Source organism: Calypte anna, chromosome 3, assembly GCF_003957555.1.
Source record: "Calypte anna isolate BGI_N300 chromosome 3, bCalAnn1_v1.p, whole genome shotgun sequence".
Lineage (NCBI taxonomy): Eukaryota > Metazoa > Chordata > Aves > Apodiformes > Trochilidae > Calypte > Calypte anna.
In genome coordinates this window covers 27706839-27732512 of record NC_044246.1, presented here as the reverse complement: position 1 = coordinate 27732512, position 25674 = coordinate 27706839, and the positions used below count along the sequence as shown (strand labels likewise).

Sequence of the window (25674 nt, the reverse complement as noted above, 5' to 3'; positions counted from 1 at the left end):
TACGTTTCCATTACTTTTCACTTGTAACTAATTGGGCATTTAATGATACTTTAGAAATGAAAGCTTAATAATTGTTAGATCAGGCTGGCAGTGATGACATTGCTGGACGAAGTACAAAGGTGATTAAAAAAGACTTCAAGGCACTGGGCCGTTTAGTTGATGGGTCAGGAGCACAGGTGGTGTTCGCCTCGGTTCCAGCAATAGAAGATTTAAATGAGGAGAGAACTAGGAAAACTAATCTGATCAATAGGTGGCTGAGGGATTGGTGCCACCGGCGGAACTTTGGGTTTTTTGACCACGGGACAACTTCCGTACTACCTAGTGTACTCAAAACAGATGGACTTCACCTAACTAACAAGGGGAAAAGGACTCTAGCGTATAAGTTGGAGAGGCTCATAAGGAGGGCTTTAAACTAGGTTTGAAGGGGGATGGGGTTGAAACTGGGCTCTCCAGAAAGGGGCCTAAGGGTGGTCTGCCCAAGGTACGAGACAAACCAGCAGCCCAGCTAAAGTGCATGTACACCAATGCACGCAGCATGGGCAACAAACAAGAGGAGCTGGAAGCCATCATGTATCAGGAAAGCTATGATGTAATCGCTATAACGGAAACGTGGTGGGATGACTCCCATGACTGGAGTGCTACTATAGGTGGCTACAGGCTTTTCAGAAGGGACAGGCAGGGTAGGAGAGGCGGAGGGGTAGCCCTATATGTTAGGGAGTCCCTTGACACTGTCAAATTGAAGTCTGTAATAATAAGGTGGAGTGCCTGTGGATCAGAATCAAGGGGAAGGTCAACAAGGCTGATATTGTGATGGGAGTCTGTTACAGACCACCCAATCAAGATGATGAGGATGATGAAGTATTCTACAGGCAACTGGCGGATGTCTCCAAATCGTCATCCCTTGTTCTCGTGGGCGACTTTAACCTACCAGACATCTGCTGGGAACTCCACAGCACAGAGACGAAGCAGTCTAGAAGATTCCTGGAGTGTATAGAGGATAATTTCCTGCTCCAGCTAGTAAATGAGCCCACCAGGAATGGAGCCTCGCTTGACCTTCTTTTCACAAACAGAGAGGAGCTGGTGGGAGATGTGGTGGTCGGTGGTCGCCTGGGACTTAGTGACCATGAAATAATAAAGTTTTCAATATTCAGGGATACAAGGAGGGTCGTCAATAAGACCTCTACGCTGGACTTCCGAAGGGCAGATTTTGACCTCTTCAGAAGACTTGTTCGGAGTATACCCTGGGAGACAGACCTTGAAAACAGAGGGGTACAGGAGGGTTGGTCGTACTTCAAGGAACAAGTTCTGAAAGCACAGGAGCAGGCTGTCCCAGTATGCCGAAAAGCGAGCCGGCGGGGAAGACGACCGGCCTGGCTGAATTGGGAGACTCTGAAAGAAATTAGGGTTAAGAGGAGGGCCTACCAATTATGGAAAAAAGGGATAACTACTGAGGAGGAATTTAGGAATATTGTTAAGTCATGTCGAAAGAAAATCAGAGACACAAAAGCACAATGTGAACGGAATCTCGCCACCTCTGTGAAGGATAACAAAAAGTCCTTCTACAGATACATTAGCAGCAAAAGAAGGGGCAGGGAAAATATCCATTCTTTACTGGACACAAGTGGGAATATAGTTGTTAAAGATGAAGAAAAGGCTGAGGTATTTAACACCTTCTTTACCTCAGTTTTCAGCGGAAAGACAGGTTACCCTGAAGACGGATGGCTTCTGGAGCTCATAGAAAGTGACATGGATCTAAACAGCCCCCCTGTAATCCTGAAGGACACAGTCTGTGACCTACTGCGATGCTTGGATCCACACAAGTCTATGGGACCAGATGGGATCCACCCAAGGGTAATGAAGGAGCTGGCAGAAGAGCTCGCCAAGCCTCTCGCTATCATCTACCAACAGTCCTGGCTCACTGGGGACATCCCAGATGATTGGAAGTTGTCGAATGTCACGCCAATCCACAAAAAGGGCCGGAAAGAGGACCCAGGAAACTACAGGCCCGTCAGCCTGACCTCAGTGCCTGGCAGGGTCATGGAACAGATCATCCTCGGTGCAATCACACAGCACCTGCAGGATGGGCAAGGGATCAGACCCAGCCAGCACGGTTTTAGGAAGGGCAGGTCATGCCTGACCAACCTGATCTCCTTTTATGATCAGGTGACCCGACTGGTGGATGAGGGGAGGGCTGTGGATGTGGTCTACCTAGACTTCAGCAAAGCCTTTGACACCGTCTCCCACAGCATCCTCCTGAAAAAACTGTCAGCCCGCAGCTTGGACAGGAGAACCCTGTGCTGGGTTAGGAACTGGCTGGAGGGCCGGGCCCAGAGAGTGGTGCTGAACGGGGCTGCATCCAGTTGGCGGCCGGTCACTAGTGGTGTCCCCCAGGGATCAGTGTTGGGCCCAGTTCTGTTCAACATCTTCATTGATGATTTAGATGAGGGGATTGAGTCCATCATCAGCAAATTCGCAGACGACACTAAGCTGGGGGGGAGTGTTGATCAACTAGAAGGCAGGAGGGCTCTGCAGAGGGACCTGGACAGACTGGAGAGTTGGGCTGATTCCAACGGGATGAGGTTTAACACGGCCAAGTGCCGGGTCCTGCACTTTGGCCACAACAACCCCATGCAGCGCTACAGGCTGGGGACAGAGTGGCTGGAGAGCAGCCAGGCAGAAAAGGACCTGGGAGTCTGGATCGACAAGAAGCTGAACATGAGCCAGCAGTGTGCCCAGGTGGCTAAGAAAGCCAATGGCATCCTGGCCTGTATCCGGAACAGCATTGCCAGCAGGTCCAAGGAAGTGATTCTGCCCCTGTACTCAGCCCTCGTGAGGCCACACCTTGAGTACTGTGTCCAGTTCTGGGCCCCCCAGTTCAGGAAGGATATCGAGGTTCTGGAGCAGGTCCAAAGAAGGGCAACCAGGCTGGTGAAGGGACTCGAGCATAGACCCTACGAGGAGAGGCTGAGAGAACTGGGGTTGTTCAGCCTAAAGAAGAGGCGGCTCAGGGGAGACCTTATCGCTCTCTACAACTACCTGAAAGGAGGGTGTAGCCAGGTGGGGGTTGGGCTCTTTTACCAAACAACTTTCAACAAGACAAGAGGGCATGGACTTAAGTTGTGCCAGGGGAAGTTTAGGTTAGATATTAGAAAGAATTTCTTTACGGAAAGAGTGATCCGTCATTGGAATGGGCTGCCCAGGGAAGTGGTGGATTCTCCGTCCCTGGAGATATTTAAAAAAAGACTGGATGTGGTACTCAGTGCCATGGTCTAGCAACCGCAACGGTGGTTCAAGGGTTGGACTCGATGATCTCTGAGGTCCCTTCCAACCCAGCCAATTCTATGATTCTATGATTCTATGATTCTATGAATACCAAACTTGTTTTACAATTGCTGTTTCTACTGAACAACACACATGACATCTTATTTATATGCATACAACAAACCCATTTGTGTTAGTTGGGCTTCTACCTTCTCAGAAGAGCAGCATTGTGTGGGACACTGCTGTACCCAATATCAGAAGAGTTTCTCATTAGGTAAGGGCTGGAGTACCATAGGAATTTCTCCCACTATGACACCCCCACCTATGCCCCCATCTTTCTTCTGTCAAAACTTGTGTAGCAGAAGTTAAATGCTAAACTCAAAGGCTACAGCATATGGTAGGATTCAGCTCCTTTCTTTGAATTCTTTATTATGATAGAGGTATTAAAATGTTTGTTTCTCATCTGAGTTTCAGAAGTGGTTCAGTCATCTTGCTTAAGCATCTCAGAACCTCAGATGTAAGTTATATAGCTTAGGCTACAAAAATCATCAATTTTTTTTTGTTTTTTAAGTAAAAAATGTGGAAAAATACAATGAAGCATTCTTTTAACACCTTTTCCTAATCAGTATTCTGATCTAGTTTAATCAGTCAGTTTTAAGGAATCCTTTACCTTGAATAAGGTACCAGCTTTAGTTTAAAATACAGGCACAGGTTCCTGTTCAAGGAATTGCTTATTTGCCCCATCTTAAAAGCAAAATCAATCCATGTTAGGAAATAAATTATTTCAAATAAGTACCTGACAATAATAATATTTAATTATTATTAATATAATATTTAATAATAATATTTACTTGAGGGAAGAGTCTGTCGGCTGGAGAGTTTTGGCTGAACACAAAATGAAAACTCTAAGATGGATACTGAATCAAGAGGATTTTATTAAAAAGTTGACTAGGAGAGTCAGTATTTCCATATTTGACTGTTTTAGAACTTGTGTTTCCAAATATTTTGAAGGAATGGTAGTACAAGCCTTAATTCATGGGTTCAGACTGCTAAGCTAATCAAAACCACTGTTTGCAGTAGCACTGTTGCAGTAGCCAAACCAGTAGTCTTCCAAAATGGGCCAATAGTCTCAAAGTGAGAAACTATATTGCCACAAAATGGGGCATCTGGGGCTCAAGTCCCAAACATATGACAGCTTATGGCAAGACTAAAGGAGAGGAACAAGCTAGGTAGCTGAAGTAAATCCTTCTGCCCTAAAACTGTGGTTCTGGAATCAACAATGGAAATGGAAAAAAATCTTTGTGTGATTAAAGTATATTTTTAGTGTTCTCTATAAAGATGTATACTAGTGGAGTGGCATCTGTGCAGCAGGAAAAGATGGATGGCTCCTGCAAAAAGGAAACTATGTGCTCCCAAACTGTCATTCTGCTTTGATTGCCTTAGAACTTCCTGTACCTTTGAGCTTGAGGTGCCTTCTAAAAATGGGGTGCAAGGTTAACAGTAAGATACTCTAGGATAGAGATTCCATAGATAAAGAACCTAAAAATAATGCTCTTAGCAATTTGTTTATTTTTTAAAAAAAAAACTGTGCATGTATTACATCCAGTCTGTGGCTGTTTTTTCTCAAGTTGTTCTTAGGTACTTGGGAAGGATCTCTTTGGGAAGCAGCCTCAAAGAATTTGGTACAAATGCACTGAGAAACTATTATGTCCCAAAAAGAGGAGCTCTGATTTAAGAATGCTATTTGAAAGTTCTTGTAAAGCTTAGTAAACTTTATATTTGTACAGCAGAAAGCAAAGACTAGGGTGAGCTGATAAAGGAGAACAGTTCTCAAAATAAGATTGTCTAAATAAATCTAGTGAGTTTTTGGAAACAGGGTTGGCCACACTGCCCATGTGATATGTTTCCATCTAGGCTATCTTCGCAGGTGAAGATGGAGGACTAACAGAGCTGTGATGCTGCTGTTTCCACCACCACGGTACAGGAATGGAAAGCAGTTGTTTATTGTGTGTTTGGTGAGGTGGAAGTAGCCCATCCATCTGTTTGCAGAAAAACAAAGAGTAAAAAGAATTACAAAAAAAATAAGGATGGCCACAAAGCAAAAAGGGCCTCTCTTAGTGAAAAATATTACATTAAATGCACACCATCAAGTTATCGGCATACACACGAATGTTGGGGAAGTGTTGTAAGAGGCTGTTATATCTATATTTGTTGCTTTATAAAGAATGCTGTCAAATTGTATCAGAAGTGGAGACAGTTTCAAAGGATGACCATGAAGTAGTAGTACAAGCCTATAAGCAAAGTGTCAGAAAGTCAAAAAGCAAGTTAGTTCCAACCAGCAAGGAACAGTGGGAGACAACAGGACAGGTTCTGCTAGAGGTCAGAGGAAGAAGGAGAAGCTGAAGGCATGGCGTGTAATTGGAAAATAACAAAGGGCAATCTGAAGGATTCAACACTAATCTCATCAGAGGACTCGGACACTTGTTGCTTGCTAACAGAAGGGCAAGTCAGAAGAGGGAAAGCAGTTGTTAAAAAAACCCACAAACCTATCAGTATACTACACTGTATCTGTCTATCTCGTACTCTAATAGAAATCTGTCTATTCTATCACTAGAAAGCATCTTCTCTTTGAAAGGACATGGAGAGAACTTCTAAATTATGAAATTATAATAGTTGGGGCTACTAGGGTGTGGGGTTTATGCACATTTAAGACTCAAAACAAACAACAAAGTATTTCAAGAGGACCACCTGCACACCATCTCTGGAAGTTGTGTTTGTCTTGGATCTTTAATTTTATTCATGCTCAATGTTACATTTGAGACTTCTCCACAGTTCCACACCTGTCTTTCATTTGTTTGGAAATGCACTATTTGATTTTCTTAGAGCCTCATAAAATCACGTGTGTACCACAGCATAAGCAGTTCATAGAACTGACAATGGCCCAAGCAGATGCCACTTGTGGGTATAGCATGAGTATGTTTTGCTTTCTCTTGAGAGGTGGGATACCAGCTACATAGGCTCATAGTCAGACCTGTTGTTGCATACTTCAAACAGCATTCATAAAACAAATTTAGTGAAATTACTTTGTGTATCAGTAATGACTGTCAGAAAGCTCTTACTGTCTATGCTTCTTTCCTTCAGCAAAACACTGAAGATTTTACTTTCTTTCTGAAGGAAAGAATACCCTTTGCATAAAGTTTTAGACTCCAAGAAGATGGCGCAATTCTACTCTTAAAATATTTTCTTTTCTGAAGTTGAAGTAGTAATTCTTCTATCTAAAGTCATAAGCAATCTTGGGTCTGTATGTTGCTGCCTATCAGATGAAGAATTATGTGAAGAATGCAGTTAGCAGCTGCTGGTCTCTGCAGTTTGCAGTCTAAGCCAGGTTCCCAGTATTGTTGGTCCCTGAGATTACTCTCTGTAAACAAGAAAATGCCATTTGACCAAGTTCTTTTCTCTAAAAACATAAATTACTCTTCCTGTAGCCCACTGCTGTTAATCATATAAATTAGATTTAAGTGGTTAAACACAGAGGAAGACTGTGTCTTGGAGGTTGGCATTTTTGCAGGGTTTGTCTTGTTTTGGTTTTTTCCTTCAGATGACATAGGTCAAACAGATTTTTTTTTTCATTACTATCTGTTTTTCTTAGGAGGAAACATTACAACTGTTTCAAGTTACTCACTTGTCTGATGTTGTTTGAAGATGGAAAATGTGTCCCTGTTCAAGTTGGTAGCACACCTTGCATGATATGGTTATGTTTGTATAGAGACAACATGGAGAGACCTTCTAAAGACTATTTGTCCTAGGATCTTAGAGAAATTGGCCAAAAAACCACAAATGCTTGATTGAGCAGGAGAATTCTGGTGATATGTGTACAAAATTCCAACTTCTGTCACATCTAAACAGCACCTTCCATCTGTTTTCAGCATATTAATTTGAGATATCTAAGCAGAGTTTGTTGTCACATTAGAAGGTCAGCGGATACTCTGCTTTATCTCAGTTAAATACTAGGAGTGACTTTTTTGCAGCAGTTCGTGTACCTTGGTCCTGCAAGGATATGGATTTTACTGGAGGCTTTGTAATAGGGTAATAAAAATGCTGGAACCCCATCTAATGCATGAACATTCAACACTACCAGAGCAGAGAGGATGGAAGGCAGTCCCATTAGTGGGAAAATTTTACCCTTTTTGAAAAATAAGTTGCATTACTACACAAATAACAGAAGAGAAAAATACAAAAATTAGTGGTTAAATGAAGGTTTATTTGGGGAAGGTGATTCTGTAAAGTTTAATGAAATCATGCTGTAACATAATACATATTACAATATTTAGTTGTGTTAGAAACCAAGTTATTGAGCAGTTGACATTTGAAAAAATCCCAGTGGGACCAGGACACACTTTAGATTAGATAAATCTGATTAAATTCAAACACATTTGACCTTGTCCTGTTACTTGTTTCCAGAAAAAAAAAAAGTGCTGAACAGACTGGGGCTGTTGAGTTTGATTAGTCAGTTTGGGATTGTGGATAAAAACCTGACTCCATGGAAAGCTGGGAAGACTGATTTCATTAATTTAATTTTCATCAGTTTCTACCTTTGGACTTAGAGATTAATTTTGCTTGGAGAGCTGGGATTTGCTTTCCCTGTGAACTTGAACTTCCCTGCAAAAGTTTGGAAGGAAATCCTCTTAGAAAGCCAACTCTATTAAGTATGATGGGCTCACCAGTAGTCTCCCTTCTCCACGAAGGAAGAGGAAAGCTGCTCTTAAGGGCCCAATTTAAAATAAAATAGATACCATGGACTTTTTAACCTTGTTGAGAGGTGTGAAAATACTGATTTTAGTCAGTGTGCATTTTAAATGCATAAATATTTCATTAGAAAAAAAGAGTGGTTTTTTGTAAACAATTCACTCTGACTGGTAGAAATATTTTTCTTTCAATGATTATGTACATATTCAGGAATTAAAGGACTTTGTAAAAGAAGAAAATCTAAAATCTTAGTGTTATTTTTAGAAAGCTTAATGCATCAGAATTTCTAGCATTATAAAAAGCTACTCCTATATAAAATTCAGGCTTCATTAGTATTTTTTACAATTATGCTTCTTTATTTGAGTATGACCATCAAATGGTTTATTAATGAACATGCTATACTTTATTGAATAAAATATTTATTGAACATGAAATACTTGATTGAATAAAAAGTGAAGCAGGGTTAAAGAGCTGTGGTTTTGTTCACAGTTAGATCTATCTTGGCCTTACTATGGTCAGAAATGAGCATACTGCTGTGTTTTGTTAGCCCCATGGCTTTATAGCAGGACTGAGAGTATTTACAAGGTTGCTAGTGATGATGCCACCAAAAGTACAGTGTATTAAAGTATATTTATCTTTTTCAGTGGTAGTAACTGAAATCAGTTTTAGGTGATTTTTGACCACAGAAGCTTACTATATTTTTTTGCCCCTAGCAAGTACTGTCTTATGTAGATCTATGCTAGTACTGTAAGTTACTTATTTCAGTGTTTCATGCTGCCTGTTATTAATTGTTCTACAGAACGAGTTTGAATGTAATATTTGATTTTTAAGAAATTCTTCCCTGTTTTGTGGATTTAGGAATCACCTGTATCTCTAAGTAGCATAAACACAGAACAACTATTGGCTTAATTCTGAATTAGAATGCAAAAATCAAAAATTACTTAAACTGATTTGTCATGAGGACAAATAAACCATTATACAGGAAAATAAAAACAAACAAACAAAAAAACAACCCCAAGGCCCATGAAATATTTGTCTGGGGGGTGAGGAGCGGGTTGTGCCAAGTAAGGTAGTTGGAAACTGTGTTTGTGCAGCAAACTTCAGGATAAGTAAAAATAGCCCTGGGAGTTAGGTTTTCGAATTTTGAAACTGCAAGAGCTCAGAAATACCATTCTGAATGTGCTCCATTGTATCACAGCATTTGAGAGGTCTCAAAGTGATGGCTGATCTTATTTCTACTGTGTGCCAAGCTCTGATGGCAGAGCTGCTGTTGCTTAAGTAAATGTGCAGATTCTGTATTAGATTGTAGAATTTCTGCAACACTTGCAGAGAGACTGTTATTAAAGGAATTCCAAAAAAAAAAAAAACAGGAAAATCCTAAAGATAAATTGTCCAGGTTCTACTTAGTGACTCAGGGTTGTCATTAATGTATTGCCTATGAACTATTAGGGATGAAGAGGGTCTAAGAGCTGGAATCAAGATAGCTGTCAGCATTTGTGAACTGGATTTGAGTGTGGTTTGTTGGTTTTTTTAAGTTGATTAGCTATGAATGCTGCTTGTAATTATCTTTTTGTTACGTGTAGGTATTTTAGGGTAATAAGAAGGGAAAGCAGTTGACTTTAAGTGTGTTAATATAAATTTGAATCTTGATATGGATTTCCATCAAGGACAGTTCTGTCCATACACCATAGCTCATGTGAAAAATTCAATGCATTCTATTTTTGTGTTTAGACATTGCAAATGGCTCCAGTTCAGGAGGATACCGCCCTCCTCCCAGAACAAAAGAAGTGATCATCAATGGACAGACAGTGAAACTGAAATACTGTTTTACTTGCAAGATTTTCCGCCCACCTCGTGCCTCACATTGCAGCCTTTGTGATAACTGCGTAGGTGAGTAAAAAAAGACAAGGCATATGTTCAGTTTAGTACTTTATATATTGCTATGAATACTTTTGGTATGAGAGAGAAAAGGATCAGCTAGTGACAAGATTACTCATGAGGTCACATAGTGTGTTCATGCTTTTTTCCTGCAAGCTGTCAAATGTTAAGAATTTTAGAGGAGGCAGAAGATTTGGACTAATGGGCAATTGTTGCTGATCTTGGAAGGAAAAATATGTTCTGGTGTGTACATCTTTCCTAACCTGTTCTGCAAGACAAAGAGCACACCCAGTTTGAGTAGTGCTGCATATGATGTGTGATGAACTTTCTGGGGTAGAGAACCAATCTTTATGGGAGTCTCAGAACTGTTTCCTTCACCAAACTAAATTGAGGGCAAGGAGCTGCTTCTCCAGTTGATTACAGATTAATTGTACGGCACTGTTCAAATGGTTAAGGCTTGCACTGTGACCAGAATATACATTGTAGTTGATTCTTACCTTTGAGCAGTTTTACCACTAGAACTTCTAAAATCAGAATCCCTAGGAAATTACTGGGCAAAGCATGCTCTTTTGAAAGTAAGTAGATGTTGTGAAGACCTAAGAATATTCTGTAATGATAGGGGTTTTTTCAATCTTAACATCTTGGGTTTTTTCATTATTGTTTTCTTTGGAGGGCAGACAAGGTGATTAAGATACTCTTGGATTTAAAAGCAAACCAAAAAACCCACCGATCAAATCTGAGTGGTTTTCTAGTTCAGTAGATGACATTTAGAGCCTAGTATAGTTGATTAGCATACTGCTAAGCCTGCATCATATGCATTCAAGAAAATAATGTAGAAAGATGTCTCCAGCTGAGAATTGTAATTACAGCATTCAGCAGTAGTATTTTTAGATACAAAGCAGTCATTGGAAGAATTAGACTTCCATGTTTAGATGATACTCGTTCAGGAATTACACTTACCATTACAGTGAAAATTTTTGCCTTTTGGTCCTATTCAATTGTTTAGTATCTGTAGAAGGTTCCTTCAGTTAGTTTTTCTGATGTGTTAGAATTTTGTAAGCATTATAAAAGTTATTGAACTTGACAAGTAGGAATGATTGTGAATTGCAGATGACACATTTTCAGAAAAATATTGCATCAAAATGTAACCTGGACATTGTGGTATTGTTCTGCAAACCCTATACTGTGAAAACGTAAGTGGTGACCAGTGCAGTAAATAAAAGTTTAAAGCTGTTATCTTTACTGAGAATGCATAAATAATGGCAACTCCTCACACACATCCTGCATCTTAATTTAAAATAATGTTTTGTTCTTTTTAATAAAGTGAGACGAAGGATTTGTCTACAGGTTATTCTATAATCATGTCCATTTCATACTATGTTTGGAAAACCTACTCTGTGAAACAAAATTAGTTATGGTGGAGAAAAAACTTAATATTTGTCTTCCAATTATGTCTGTGATGAAGGAAGCAACAGATGTAAATTATGCTGAATGTGTATCAGAAAAGACTGAGCAAATGACTCATAATTGTACCCAAGATTAGTCCTTTCTGCTCATTCTACTCATATAGGTATGATCATTGTAATGTCCCCTTACACATTTTTTTCAACTTGAAGCTATTTGTCTTAAAAATAATCCCATCCTTTTATTGAAATGAATTTGCTGTGATTTTTCTCCTCAGCATTTATAATGGAAGTTACGTTGAACTATGGCTTTTTCAGGGTATGGGGTGTAGTACTTTTGTTTCCTGATTTACTAGAGGTATCTACTAGAGGTATATTGAATGCAAAAAGTGAAATCTACAAGTACCTGCAACTAATTTTCTGTGAAAAATAGGGGTCAGGAAAATAAGATTGCTTATTTACTTGTGAAAAATGGACAGTCTGAGAGCGTACACTAAATCAGAATGTATTCACAATTCACCACCACTCTCAAGCTAGTATTGACACTTTTATTTAATTCCAGTTAGTGAATTAATCTTATAATAGCAATGGAGAATTCTTATGCCACTATCATTTGGTAGCTCCTTATTGATGTAACTACACCAGTGCAAAAATACTCCTACTTCCCACCTGTACAGATATTTAAACTTACGATTGCAACTCACTATCAATATGGTGGTGTGTTTCTTTTAACCACATAGTTACTGAAGATTTTGCTTCATATTATAAACTAACTACAGAGACAAATTCCTGTGTGGTACAGGAACTGAGTTTTTCTTCAAACCAGCACACGCTGCTCAGACAGAACAGCATGCTGCTTTTACCTGAAGGGATTTTTTGGTATTGGGTAAATGAATTCAGCATGAAGGAGGTTCTTTCACTCTGCTTTTTATTAATGCTTTTCATTTTGTAAGGAATGCTTAGCAGGATAGTAAGTATATAAGTACATACAAAGTACATTCAATGTTGTTTTTTCCCCCTTTTGAATTAATCCTAACTTTCTAGGTGCCTAGAAAGGAAATCTGTTGCCTTGTTTCTGATTTTCATTTCATCACTGATGCTTTGAAATGGCTATGTAGTATATGTAGACAAAAATATGAAGAAATAGCTTAAACAAAAAACCAGAAAAAACCTAATTCGAGTTCTGCCCACAGTAACACTTCAAACTCCTTTAGCTTTCAAATATTTTCATAGCAATATCCAGAAAAATCTGGATTTTCAGGCAGTTTTTTTGTTGCTGTTGCACTTATGTAATACCTTCAAAAACTGTTGAGTAAGTGTTCCCTGAGGCAAATATCTGGGATGTATTTCTAACTTTAACTGTCTTTGTGAATGGCAGATGGAAGTTAGCACCTCAAGGGTTTTCTGTGTATCATTGTGTTGCTTAAAAATTATAAATTAATTTAAAATAATATGCATATAGACCCAAGAGGTAAAAGACTTCAAAAACAGAATAGCCACAGCTGACAAACTCTGAGCTCAAGCTAGCTATTGCTGGATTTTGACAAGAGGTTATGATTGAACTGTGTGATGCTCATAAGAAGCCAATTATTTGGTTTCATTCTGAAACGAGCAAATGACTTTTTAATTTTTTTTTTTGTCAACTGTGTTATTTTCTTTTTTCTTTTTTAATAACTTTTTTTTCTTCTTTAATTTGATTAATAAAAGCTGGACAGGAAGCAGCTGTTTCTAAACATTTAAATTATAGTACTGAATGACTAACAAGAAAGAGTGAATAATGATTAGCAAGCTGGAAATCAACTTAGTCCAGTGATCTTAGTGTCAAAAGACTTCCTTGCATTCATATGCCACAATCTTCCTTGTTAGAAAAAGTAACTAATGTAGACTAAGGCAAATATACAGTATGGTGGAAGGAAGAGATCCACCATTTATATTACTTTAGGAGAATATGGTCTTTGTTTCAGAATCTGTATATCATAAATTTGTGTGTGACTCATGGCTCAAGGTAGCTTCTCTTCTCTGGTTTCACTGTGTTTCTTTCAACACATGGGTTTTTTTCTACAGAGGTTTCAAAGCTTAATTTCTTGAAGTTGGGTGGCCCAACTTAACTTTGAAATGTTTGGTTTGATTTTTTTTGGAGATTGGTGGTGACCATGAGAATGCTATACTCAAGACCAAGGTTTGGGTTTGTGCAGTAGCCCTGCCATGGCCAGAGCACATCCCTGGGGTACAACAGAAGAGTGTGAGCATGTGGGAATGCTTCCTCCTCAATATTCTTATGCTCTTAGAAATTTCTTGACATTCTTGAATCTGGGGACGGGGAGGAGTATTCCTTTCCTTTCAACAGTTTTTGGCCTTTTTAGTACCTAATATAAAATCTTTGAAATGGGGAAACAAGATGCCAGTAGTGCAGTGTCTGAGAATAATTTTCCCAGGAGTTTGTGTTCCTTTATTACCAGTATTTACTTGATGTCAGGACTTTGTTTTGATTGGTTTTAATTCCAATACATAGCACTCTTCCTTCAGTACTTTATTAATATCCCTTCTTGATTTCACTTCCATTTCATTACCTTTGTCAACTTCTTTCCTGACATTCCTGTGGTGAGGGAGTACAGTTTTCACTTCATTTTGGGTCCTGATTTTTGAACTTAATAAACCTTAGCTCCAGGACTCTTGAAGTGACTTTTCAGCTGAACAGTTAAAGCAAAAACGTTGGCTGCTATGTCCTTATTTTCTTTACTTGTGTATTTTTTCCCAGTTTTTACATGTGAGAAATGGCTTTGGCTCTTTTTGTTTTATGTGCCCTTTTTGGAGTACTTAAGAAGCTGCCAAACAGAGTACATACCAGCATTAACTAAAGTGCTTTGTTTAGGATTGTGCCATCTATACAATGATGATAGGCTTTAGAAATTCAGGGAGCATGGATGTGAGTCAAAGAGTTTTAGGTCTAAACCAAAGCAGAAGTATGGGAAATATGGCAGAAAGTCTCTTTTAAAAATGTAATAGTATTATAGGTTACTTCAGAGTAAGCTGCAGCTTATGTATTGGTCTGCATATTAAAGAAAAAAAACAAAACCAGATAAGATTATAATAACCAACTCTGTAAATTATCTTGTAAACCTCAGATGGCAGAGCAAAAATTAGAGATAAGTTACAAGGAAAAAAAACAAGAAGAAAGGAACCTATGAAAATAACTAAACATTTATATTTGGTGCGATAAGTTTTAAAGATGGTTAAAGATTTCAAAGGCTGATACAAGGCAACAAGATATGTTCTTCCATGTAGTCAAGAGAGGGACAAATCAATTAACATGGTGGATGCTAATGGCTGGTAAGGATACTATGCTTCCCCTATAGCATGTGAGGAGTTACAACTCCCTTACTCCTTGCTTGGGTGTGTATCTGGCATTTGTTAGGTTGCCAGTTTTTGAAGGCATTGTATTGATAATGAGAGGTACATAAGGAGAGACTGTTAAGCAGTGAGGTCCTTTGCTATGTACTCCTTGTACCTATCAAAGAGCAGCCATTCTAAACTGTGGCTGTTGCCTTTGAAAATGTCACCATTAATGTGCCAAGGGGGGTTGTTGCCAATTTTTTTGGTCAATGTTTATTAATATATTAATTATTAACTGTTTAACATTTTTGTCAGATACATGGACAGTAAAATTAAGTGCACCTTCCCCAAGCTGGGTGGTGTGGTTGACAAACTGGAGGGAAGGGAGGCCTTCTAGAGGGATCTTGGCAGGCTTGAGAGGGGGACCCATGCCAATTTCATGACATTCAATAAGGCCAGGTGCATGGCCCAGCACCTGTACCAGGGCAAGCCCAAGCACAAATACAGGTTGGGCTGAGAATGGATTAAGAACATTCCTGAGGAGAAGGACTTGAGGGTGTTGGTTGGTGAGAAGCTCAACATGAGCTGGTAATGTGTGCTTGCAGCCCAGAAATTCACCCATACCCTGGCCCACATCAAAGGAGCGTGGTCAGCAGGTCAAGGGAGGTGATTCTCCCCCTCTGCTCTGGTCCTGTGAGACCCCACCTGCAGCACTGTGCCCAGTTCTGGAGCTTCCAACACAGGAAGGACATGGAGCTGTTGGAGTGAATCCAGAGGAGGGCCACACAGATGATCAAAGTGTTGCAGCACCTCTCCTATGAAGACAGGCTGAGAGAGTTGGGGTTGTTCAGCCTGGAGAAGAGAAAGCTCCAGGGAGACCTTGTAGCAGCCTTCCAGTGGCTACAGGGGCCTACAGGAAAGCTGGGGAGGGACTTCTTACAAGGGGCTGTAGTGATAGGACAAGGGGTAATGGCTTTAAACTGGAAGAGGGGAGATTTAGGTTAAACATTATGAAGAAATTCTTTAGTGTAAGGGTGGTGAGATGCTGGAACATGTTGTCATGGATGCCTCGTCTCTGGAAGCGTTCAAGGCCAGGTTGGATGGGGCTTTGAGCAACGTGGTGTAGTGGGAGGTGTCCCTGCCCATGCAGGGGGGTTGGAAATAGGTGATCTTTTAAGGTCCCTTCCAACCCTAGCTGTTCTATGATTCTATAAATTACAATGCATATCAAGAGAAGAAAAATTATTTCTTATGATTCGCTTACCATCAGAGCCTTTGGATCTGATCTTTAAGGTTCCTTCCAATCTAAGCCATTCTGTGACTGTAAGAGGAAGAAATGAAGTGAGCTATTTGACAATATAGTCTAATTACTGAGCTATTCTATAGAAATGGCTGGACACTTTCCTAATAAGTCAATTGATATTTTCATTTAAAAGTCAGGGACATTTATTTTCCTTCTAATATTGTTTTCCTTTTATGCTACTTGTAAAGTTGATTAGCATGGAAAAAGTTGACATTGCAACCAATTTTCCTTTAAAAACAAAAAGCAATCAAAAACTAACCCAGCCAAATAGCTTAGTTGGGACAGTATTTAAACACTCTTGAGAGTGAAATATTTGTTGAATAGTCCCTGTATTTGTGGTTTTGATTGACTTTTGTTGTAGATATCCATGCACATCATTAATGTATTTAATTAACTGAGGCCCATCTTTTCTAATGTTACATTGCTGCTTCAGTGTAACATCACTGATCTCTCACCTTTTAGAGGTCAGTGTAGTCTACAGAATGTAAGCAGGACTACATGTTTGGTGAGTATTTCCCAAATATGAACTTGAGGCTTGAAGGCACTTTCTGTTCTCTTTGGTTTTCTTGGGTTGTTTGGATTTGGGATCAGAGTACAAAAGTACTGAAGGTTGATGATTTAAAGGATCCATTGTGCTTTGTCCCTAACAGATGTTCTAAAATAACATCAACACACATATAAATGGAACTTGTGATAGGGCTTTTGTTATTTGCCATTTCTTGATATACATCTGTACTCTTGATTTCACTCCACTTGAGTAACAGCAAAGGAATGTCTGAGGAATGTCTGTAACACAGGTGAATATTGTATGAATTAAACTGATCCATAAATGTGATTGATATTGTCAATAGATGGTAAGTGCAATCACTGTTTTTTTAAAAATATGATTAAATAAACAATTTTCTTAGGTGTGATGGCTTCAGTCAATGGAATATCTGAACTAATGATAGTTTTTATCAGCATGCTATGAATATTGGATACAAGATTTTTTATTAATTGTATTAAATTATTAGACATTCTGAACTGACTGTAAAGGATTTAATGCCACGGTTACATTTGCTTTTCTCCGTGCACACATTGTTCTCAGCAAGCTTTCACTATTGAACTGCAGTATCTTAGAAAAAAATGCCACATTTAAAGTAGAAAGTATTTCTTTTATGGACTTGTGAAAACCTCATTTGTTTTCCTAAACATTTCAAGAGCAGCCAAATTCTGAAAGTACCATTTGTCATACAAAATGTCAAGTCAAGAAGACTGAATAGATGTGGTCAAATCATGACATCATAGACTAACAAAAAGCTGCAATTGTCATCGTTATAAAAACGTGCAGATGTTGTGGTACCTCTACATAGTTGCTCAGTGTGTATGCATGACAATGGACTTTGTAGTCCTGTGTTGAACTGGTGCCATCAAAAGTAATTTTGAGTAATGCTGGCTTAGTTGGTTGAATTGTTATGTGATATTTTTTTTTTTTTTTTTTTTGACTGATGCAAGACGTGAGTAGCAGGGTGTTGACTCTTACTAGTCCTGGGATGCATGTTTGCATGTGTTAAATAAAAATGGTAACATTTAGTGAATGGTGTAGTTTTGTGTCTTTGCCCTCTTAACACTTCACTTGAATGGGATGAAATAATGAGCAAGTGAATTCTAACTTGTTCTCATTGGAATGTCCTAGTAATGTGACCTAGATATTTTTGCACCTGTAGACTCTGTGTCTTTGAGAGCTGCCTTTGCATGAAGCTTTAGAAAATGTATGTTGGTGTGCAGTGATCCAGTCAAGCAGAGGAAAAAGGAAGCAGTTCATAAATAATAAAAAATGTTTCTGAGATCACAGTGCAGATGAGAAAAGTTGCAAATTGAAGGGCCAAGCTGACCTACAAATGTAACATGTAAAAATGCCTTTTTGTCCCTTGTAAGTTAAAAACCTTTTATTAAAAGTTTTGAAAGAGGAAGCAGAGCACTGAGGTCATTTTGTATGTGGTTTCCTGGAGTGTAGTAATTGAAAAATGGAAGCTGAACATTTAAGGCTATAAAGAGTCTATATGTGGTGCTGTGGAAAAGTAGAATTTTACTCTTTAATTCTGAGCAGCAAGGAACATGCTTCTGTCTTGTTTCTGAGTGAAACACTATCCAGAAGGCCATTGCTTATTAAAGTAGGAAATGTTCTCAGTTTTGCTTTTATCTGAGATGTCCAGCAGTTAATGCTTCATAAGCAAGTTTTCAAATGTAAAAGCAAGTTTTCAAATGTAAATGCTTCAGGGAAGGTAGAAAACAAAATGAATGTCTATAGTGTGATGTACTTTGTGTGTTCTTCTGTAATCCAATTAGCATATATAATTAGGTGAGTGTTAATGAGACCACTGAGTCGTGCTTACTGCTTGCTCCTTCCAAAAGAGCAGTGTCTGAACTTCATTCTCTTTTTTTCTCCATTTGTGTGTATCTTTCCTTTGTGCCTGTTCACACAACTCTTACTAACACACAGCCATTGGTAAGTCAGTTTTTCTCACTAAGTAATGAACAAAATATTTCCATTTTTTCCTTCCCTCCAGTTCAGGGAAGTGACCTGGCTCATTAACAGCTTAGACAATGAAAGAAGGAAGCAGGATGAAGTGGCAGGAAAGGGAGCACTGGGCCATCTCTTCCACTAAGGTTTTAGATAGACTATGATTTGGTTATGGGGGTGCTGTCTGTCTGTTTAAGTTATTATCCAAATTTGAAGTTGCTGATCATTTGGGAAGGACTAGTAAAAGAAAGTCACCATTGCAGGTCTACAGGCAATTCTTGAGGTTTCTTATGTGTTTGGCCGTCTGTGGTCTTTACAGCAGCTTTTTTAGTATCCATTTACTTTTATTTGCTACATCAGGTTGTAAACTGTTCACTCATTTTTCCCATCTTTGTTTGCTTCACCTTTTGTTCTCAGATACTGAAAAATTAGTCAAATTTGGATTTTTCTGGCAGTCCTGATAAGTGTTAAACTGTAGTAACATTGGTGTTACAGCTAAGCTGTAATAACACTTGGCTGGTTTTGAAATGTCATTTCATCCCTTCTCTGGCACTGTGTTCTCACTGCTTCACTTGGGCCAGCTTTGGTGTTTGTCTGATCCTGTGGCAAGCTGGTCTGGGGAGTTAGGCAACAGATAATTAACCATAGTTTTAACCTTACCTCGGTCTGTAAACTACCTCCCCAGAAGGTAAAATGACCACCAAGCTTGGCCTGAGGGTGGAGAGGCATAAACACACAGGCAAGAGGTTGTTTACAGGGCTGCTAGAAGGGCAGAAGCTATGCCATCTGTTTTAGCAGTACTTCTCAATTAGGTGACAGTAAGGTCACACCTCATTCTGAAGGCAAATACTTTGCTTCTTTTCCATAAAGGTGAGTGCAGGAGTGCTTTACATCTTTTTTTACTTCTATAGACAAACTTCTAAGCCCTTGCAGCTTTCTTCTTCCCTCATTAAGTGTTCTAATGCAGTTTTTATTGATGAGAGTTTGTATTATCAATGTTTTGTTTCTCTTGAATGTATTTACATTAGCCTTGTCACAAATGTATTACTGAATACTCCATGTGCTAGCTCTGCCCTATAAATTTAAACCAGAGCTTCAGTCATCACCTCTGAAGTCTGTTGTTCTTCATACCAATCAGTTGCACTTACGTTTTCCCTGCATTTTAAATTTACAAGAGCCCAATTTTCCTCAGCATCAGTAGTTTTTAATTTCTCGGTGAAGCTAAAATCTTTATTTTTCTTCCAACATTTCCCAAACCAAGTTAGTCAGAGCTTCCTTTTCCAAATCATTGGTTGTTCAGTTTGCAAGCATCTGGAGTGCCGGAGGTGAGCCTTAAAATGTTTTTTCTTCATTAATACTTATTAAGCTATGTCCTGTTGTAAGGAAGAAGAAACAGCTCTATATTTAAGACAATTTATATTTCTTAACAATATTAGAAGTTTCTTAGTACATATCTGTTTTGCCAGGGTTGGCTGTTTTCTCTTGCATTAGCAACTAAGCAGTGCACCTTATAAGCTCTAAGGCTATTATCTTTAACTTGGATTTATGTATTTGTGTTCTGCTGACTAGAATAATCCCTATTTTTTTAATAGACTGTTTTGTGGCGTATAGCATAAATGTCACCTCCCTTTAAAAATTATGTCCAGTTTATTTGTTCGTAACACTCATCAATACCATTTAATACTTATTGTTTTTCATTAGAGTTAATTCAGAATTCAGTGTGTTTCATATCCAGCTAGCCTTTTCTGTCTATTTCTGCTTTACAGACATCTTGGTTGCTTAGTTTTTCAATGATTGTTAAGGAATGTAGTGAGAGGGGAGCCTTTCAGGTTACCAAGAAAGTTTTAAGACAGAAATTGGAGAGACGTGACAAGTAGGTTAAAATATCAGTTCAATTTTTAGTAAGGAATATATTTGTGTGTGTGTATATATGCAAGTGTGTTTATAGATGAGAGGGGTGTGTATGTGTATGTGTACATGTTCATGCTTGTGTGCATTGAGCTGAATCTGTTGAATAGATGTCTGCATAAATGTTGATACTGTTTCATGTCTAGCAACTGAGCTCTAAGTCAAGATAATTTGGTGATTCCTACTGTGTCAGCATAGAAGTGAATTCACTTAGGCATAGAATTGAATGAGTCTATATACAGAGTTCATCTTCCAAAGACTATATGACTTTTTTTTTTCCTGAACCAATAGGGTACAAAAGTATCCTAGATTTATGTTCTTCAAAGAGCTCAGTAACTCAGTTTTTGCTTGTGTTATTTTTTATTCATGTGTTATATTAGGTACCCAGTAAATGAAGTAAAGTGTTTATCAGAACATCAGGACTCATTCAGAAGCACAAATATAAAAATAAGCACTGTTAAAATACAATGTCAGCTCATTTTGGGAAATCAGTTGGTTTGCACTGAATAAAGTTAGTATCACCCATTTAAATACCAGAAGGTTTAGTTTTTGGTATTCTTAGCAATACTCATTAAGTCAACATATTTCTGAAGCCTTATTCTAAGAAAGTTCAGTAACTTCACCTTGAATAGCCCCATAGGAATTTGAAACAGATTTATGTCAGAAACATGTGGTCCAAACAGCTGTCACACAAAACCATTTAAAAAACCCCAGAAAGTCTGGTGAGCTCAGAAATCTGTCGTGCATGTGGTTCTGAGATATTTTTTCTTTCTTTTTTTAAGTGAAGATAACACTAAATACACCACTCAACGAAAATCTGCAGTGTAGGTCTTCAGCATACAGCCATAGCTACAATGAACTGATTGGTGTGCTTGGCCAAATATGCCTCTTTAACTTAGGGCTTTGTGACTTGAAATTTCTAGCTCATCTTTCCTGTGGAAGTACAAATAGTTTGACATTGTATGTCAGTGGAGGCATAAAAGTCATAGAAAACAAAACAGGATTTGGACAAAGATCAGAGAACGAGAGAGAGCCAGCATGAGAGCATCTGTCTTATGACCTTGGATTTGATTACAAAAAAATTACAATTCTGTCAGTGTAAGCTCTCCAAAACAAAATAATGAAATGCTGGTTTGTTTCCTGACAATTGCTCTGTTTCCATTACCTGGTGTTCTGGGATGGGAAGGGGGAGGGTCCAGGAGGAATAGGGTGAACTGTTCCCTCTGCTGTGTTGCAGTGCTGGGGCAGTTCCCCCATGCTGGGGGGACACGTTTGTAGCCCCGTGGCCTTTTCCTATCTCATGAATGAGTTCATCTTTCAGGGAAATAAAGAGAAAGGGGTTGGTTTAGCAAAAAGAAGAGATAACCCAAAGTGCAAAGGGTAACAGAGCATTTAGACAACATCTACCTAGTTTTATACTAAGTGGTTAACAGAAAATTCCTGCGTGATTGAATAGATTTTTAAAGATAAAGTAAAACCAAGGGGGGTATAAGCAAATTTTAAAAGACTGTATTTTAACATTTGAAAAGCTGTTTATGTGATTGACTTTGCTGGTTTTAGTGGGTTATATGACAGTATCAAGTCTTAAGTCAAAAAATAAGTTGTCTGGAAGGGAGAATACTTTAAGTGAAGCAATAAAAGGAAGTGGGAGGGTGTAAATATTTTAAAAATAATAATGGATGGATAAAATTATAGTGGATATGTTAGAAGTGTAATCATGACAGATAGAAATAAGATGAGATGATAAACTCCAGTTTTGAGTAGAATAGCCACTGGAAGAAAAAAAAGCCCTATTTTGAATACTTTGAAAGAATTAAATACAATTAAGTTGGTACCACTCCAGTGAGACAGTGGATAAATAGATGCTTATTGGTCTGACTGCAAAATTGGTCACAGTAATGCTATTAGTTTAACAGGAGCTCACCATAGCCATGCTTTGGTTTCCTTAAAAACTGCAAGGTTTAATTAAAATACTCATTTTTTTTTTTTTTCCTTCCTAAGTAAAGTTTTCTCTGTGGCTTACTTGGAAATGCCAGTTTTAATATAGTATTCAGAGAGCTCTTCAAATAACCAGCATTTTATTAATTGTTTTCCATTTTTTTTTCTTCTGCCTCTCATTTCAGAACGGTTTGATCACCACTGTCCCTGGGTAGGCAACTGTGTGGGGAAAAGAAACTACAGATTTTTTTATATGTTTATTTTATCTCTGTCCTTTCTGACAGTCTTTATATTTGCATTCGTTATCACCCACGTCATCCTTCGTAAGTATGCTGATGAAATCAGATTACGTATGTAGCCATTTGCTTGAGTTTTTTATTTTTAAGTTAATCTTTTGATCATTCAGGGTTTATTTATTTATTTATTTATTTGCCTTTTCTCTGAAGCTTCACAATCCCCAGCAAGTTCCATTCTGGTCTGTAGCAGACCTGACCATAGCAGTCATTGATCTAGTGTTGGCTTTATCATACTATAGTGTTAATTCGCATTTTTGTCCTCTTATGGACAACTTACTGGAAAAGCAGCATACAGGCTTATGTCTAAGCATAGAGACAGTATTTCCTAAAGAACATTTCTGTGCTTTTTGAACTGTAAGCATGTGTCATAAATTTCTAGGAAATGGGTCAGAGCTATTTTAGGCTTCTTGTTGTTTGCTGTTTAGTTTTACATCTTTCTCTACTCAGTTTATAACACGTTACCTTGATTTGCATAGACGTTCTGAGAGTAACCAATTTATAATGGAGTGAATCAGATAAACTATAGGAAGTTCATAAGAGATTGAATTGTATTTGTATTGGGTTTGAGGAGTGTATTTTCAAGACTCTTCTGGGTAGTCTTTGTTTTGCCACACATGTAACAAGTTTTAGTAACTCCTATATGATGATAATTTCTCATTTATGGTGATGTTTCTAGGATGATTTGTCTTTAAAATCCTTTCATATGTTGTGAGGGGGTTTTAACCCACTGTCACTGGGAAGCTTAAGACTGTTCTGTTTTTAAATATGTAGGATATTGCCTTGGACACTATTTCTTCTATAATTTTAGAAAAGTCATCTTTTTATTTCTTTGTATTCTGTATTGCAATGAAAACCTGATAGAAGTAGTAATTTTAGTTTTTAACACTTTTATAAAGCTAACTTGGTAAAAGCAATATTTAGAGAATGTTTTATTGAAGAAAATGCCAGATGGTGCTCCATTTCTTGGATTGTTTACACTGCGCAGGGAAAATCTGTATTTAAAAAGCAACTTTTCTTATTTGTACTTCACAAAAGAAGGATAAGAGCACCAGTAGCTCTGCTATAGCTCAGAAATTTAGCACATGGACTAGAGCTAGGGGCACTTCTAATCTGGGGGGAGTCTGGATCAAGAAGTTGTTCTCACTGCCAGGTACAGCATTTCTAATATGAGTTGAAAGAGCAGAGAAAAGATGTACATATTATTTAAAAAGGTAAAAGTAATTACTGGAGAGATAACACATTCCATTAATGCTCAAATCTTTGAAATGTGTTTGGTCACACATGAGGATATTCATGCAGAGGTTTTACATTTAAGAAGGAAGCTTTTTTTAATCATCTTGCTCTTCAGGAATTGAAGTATTTGAAAACATCAGTCTGCCAATATGAAGCTACTTTCATAGCTAGACTACCTGTATTTCACAAGCAGTTCTGTGCTTTTTTGCAGTTTTTAGCATATGAATCCCTGATTATTATGCCAGTATTTCATGTTTTGTATGTCAAGTGAATTTATCTGGTGGATTTTAGCTTTACAGTGTCAATACCTGATTCTAAGTGTGGATTAGACAAAGACCAGAGAAACAAATCATGCCTCTGTGTGGCTGAGTGGCACTTGAGTACTGTTGAAAATAATGTGTAGTAAACATTAAATGCTGACTTAAGTATATCAGCTGTAAAACCACAATCCCTGTGGAGATTTATCTACCTTGGATAAGAGAAGAAAAACCTCCCTAGTTTTAAGAGTGATCCTCAAAGGCAATGGGAGCAGATATGAAATGAACTGTGATTAAGTTTCTTTATGTTTGTTTGCTACATTTGAGCTTTAAGGCCAGCTTTCAAATTTATCTACTATAAGAGACAAATGAGCTTTCTATATCATATTGATTACAGCACTCTCTCTCTGTGCCTACAGTGCTTCTAGAATTTTCCATATCTATCTTTCTAGTTGTTACCACTCAGTCATTTCTGGGTTTTGTAGCCTTGCAGTTCTCCAGCTGCTGCTAACCATTAAGCAGGATTCTCAGTAACTTAATCTGAACATTTGCAGTGGGCATAGAGTGCTTTGTGTAACCGTGTCTGACTAAAGTCTGAGGTTTTAGACTTGGAATTATATTCCTCTTGCAGTGTTTCAAAGTCATCCGCGTGTATTTCCACAAGTTCTGGCAGAATTCTTGATTCTAGGGGAAGTCCTGCTGTCTTTAATCAAATCCTGTTCATAGCTCTTCTAAAAATTATCCTAGCAGAATTACCTTCCCATCAACAACACTTTATTCCAGATATCCTGTGTTAGATGAAAAGCCTTCTGACGATATTCTTTTAGGAAGGGACTGAGGGGTATTTATAGCAACTTTTTATGAAAAAAAAAATTAAAATCCTGTATGTTTCATATTAATAGGAGAGTTACTTCTCTGTCCTTGTTGATTGCAAAGTAAATCAGTATTTGTTTTTTAAAAAATGTATCTTGATTTAGACAAATTGTTTACATTTGTTTAATTTTTAAGAAATCTTATATGCTGGCATTTTTGTAATTGTTGGTGTGCCTAGGTGTTGTCAGGATATGAAATATATCTTAACGTTTTATTTTCTGTGACACTACTTTTGAAGCGTTCCTTGGAAATTTGCCCTTTCCAGGATTACGAATCTCTGCACAAAGTATTATCAAAGATAAATCAGATCCCTTAAAGGTGTTGTCTCACAAGATTTTCTTCCATCTCTCCAAGTTTAGCACATTTTCAGTAGTAGTGCCTGTATTCACAGTTACCCAGTTCTGTTTAAGGCATCAATGTTTCTACTGGATGTTGCAGTGAGAAACTTTCCCCTGGTGATAGACTGGCAACTGCTAGTAAGAGCATGGCCAGCAGTAGGGCATAGAGATCATACCTACCTGCTTCCATTGCCATTAAGGATCCTAAAAAAAAATAAGAAGGTAGGGGAAGTTTCACTGGTCTCGCACCCTGGGGGTAAGAACCAGTTATAAGAGTCTGAAAAGACTCAAAAATACAAGGTAAGTAACCTTTGCTTTTGAATGGCAAACAGTAAAATTGACCAGGCAGGTCTAGAAAATGTATGTGTATATACAAACATAATTTTATTTCTTTTTTTTTTTTG

At 38.1% G+C, this 25674-nt stretch overlaps 1 protein-coding gene across 2 annotated transcripts in view; it reads left to right on the top strand.

The window, feature by feature from the left end:
- The window catches only part of ZDHHC14 (zinc finger DHHC-type containing 14), a 103789-nt gene that overhangs the window by 58143 nt on the left and 19972 nt on the right, over positions 1-25674 (top strand). For both annotated transcript variants that reach the window (XM_008496892.2, XM_030447128.1), the window contains exons 3-4: positions 9739-9897; positions 22459-22596. In XM_008496892.2, coding sequence (XP_008495114.1) covers positions 9739-9897; positions 22459-22596 — 297 coding nt within the window. The remainder of the gene's footprint in view (positions 1-9738; positions 9898-22458; positions 22597-25674) is intronic.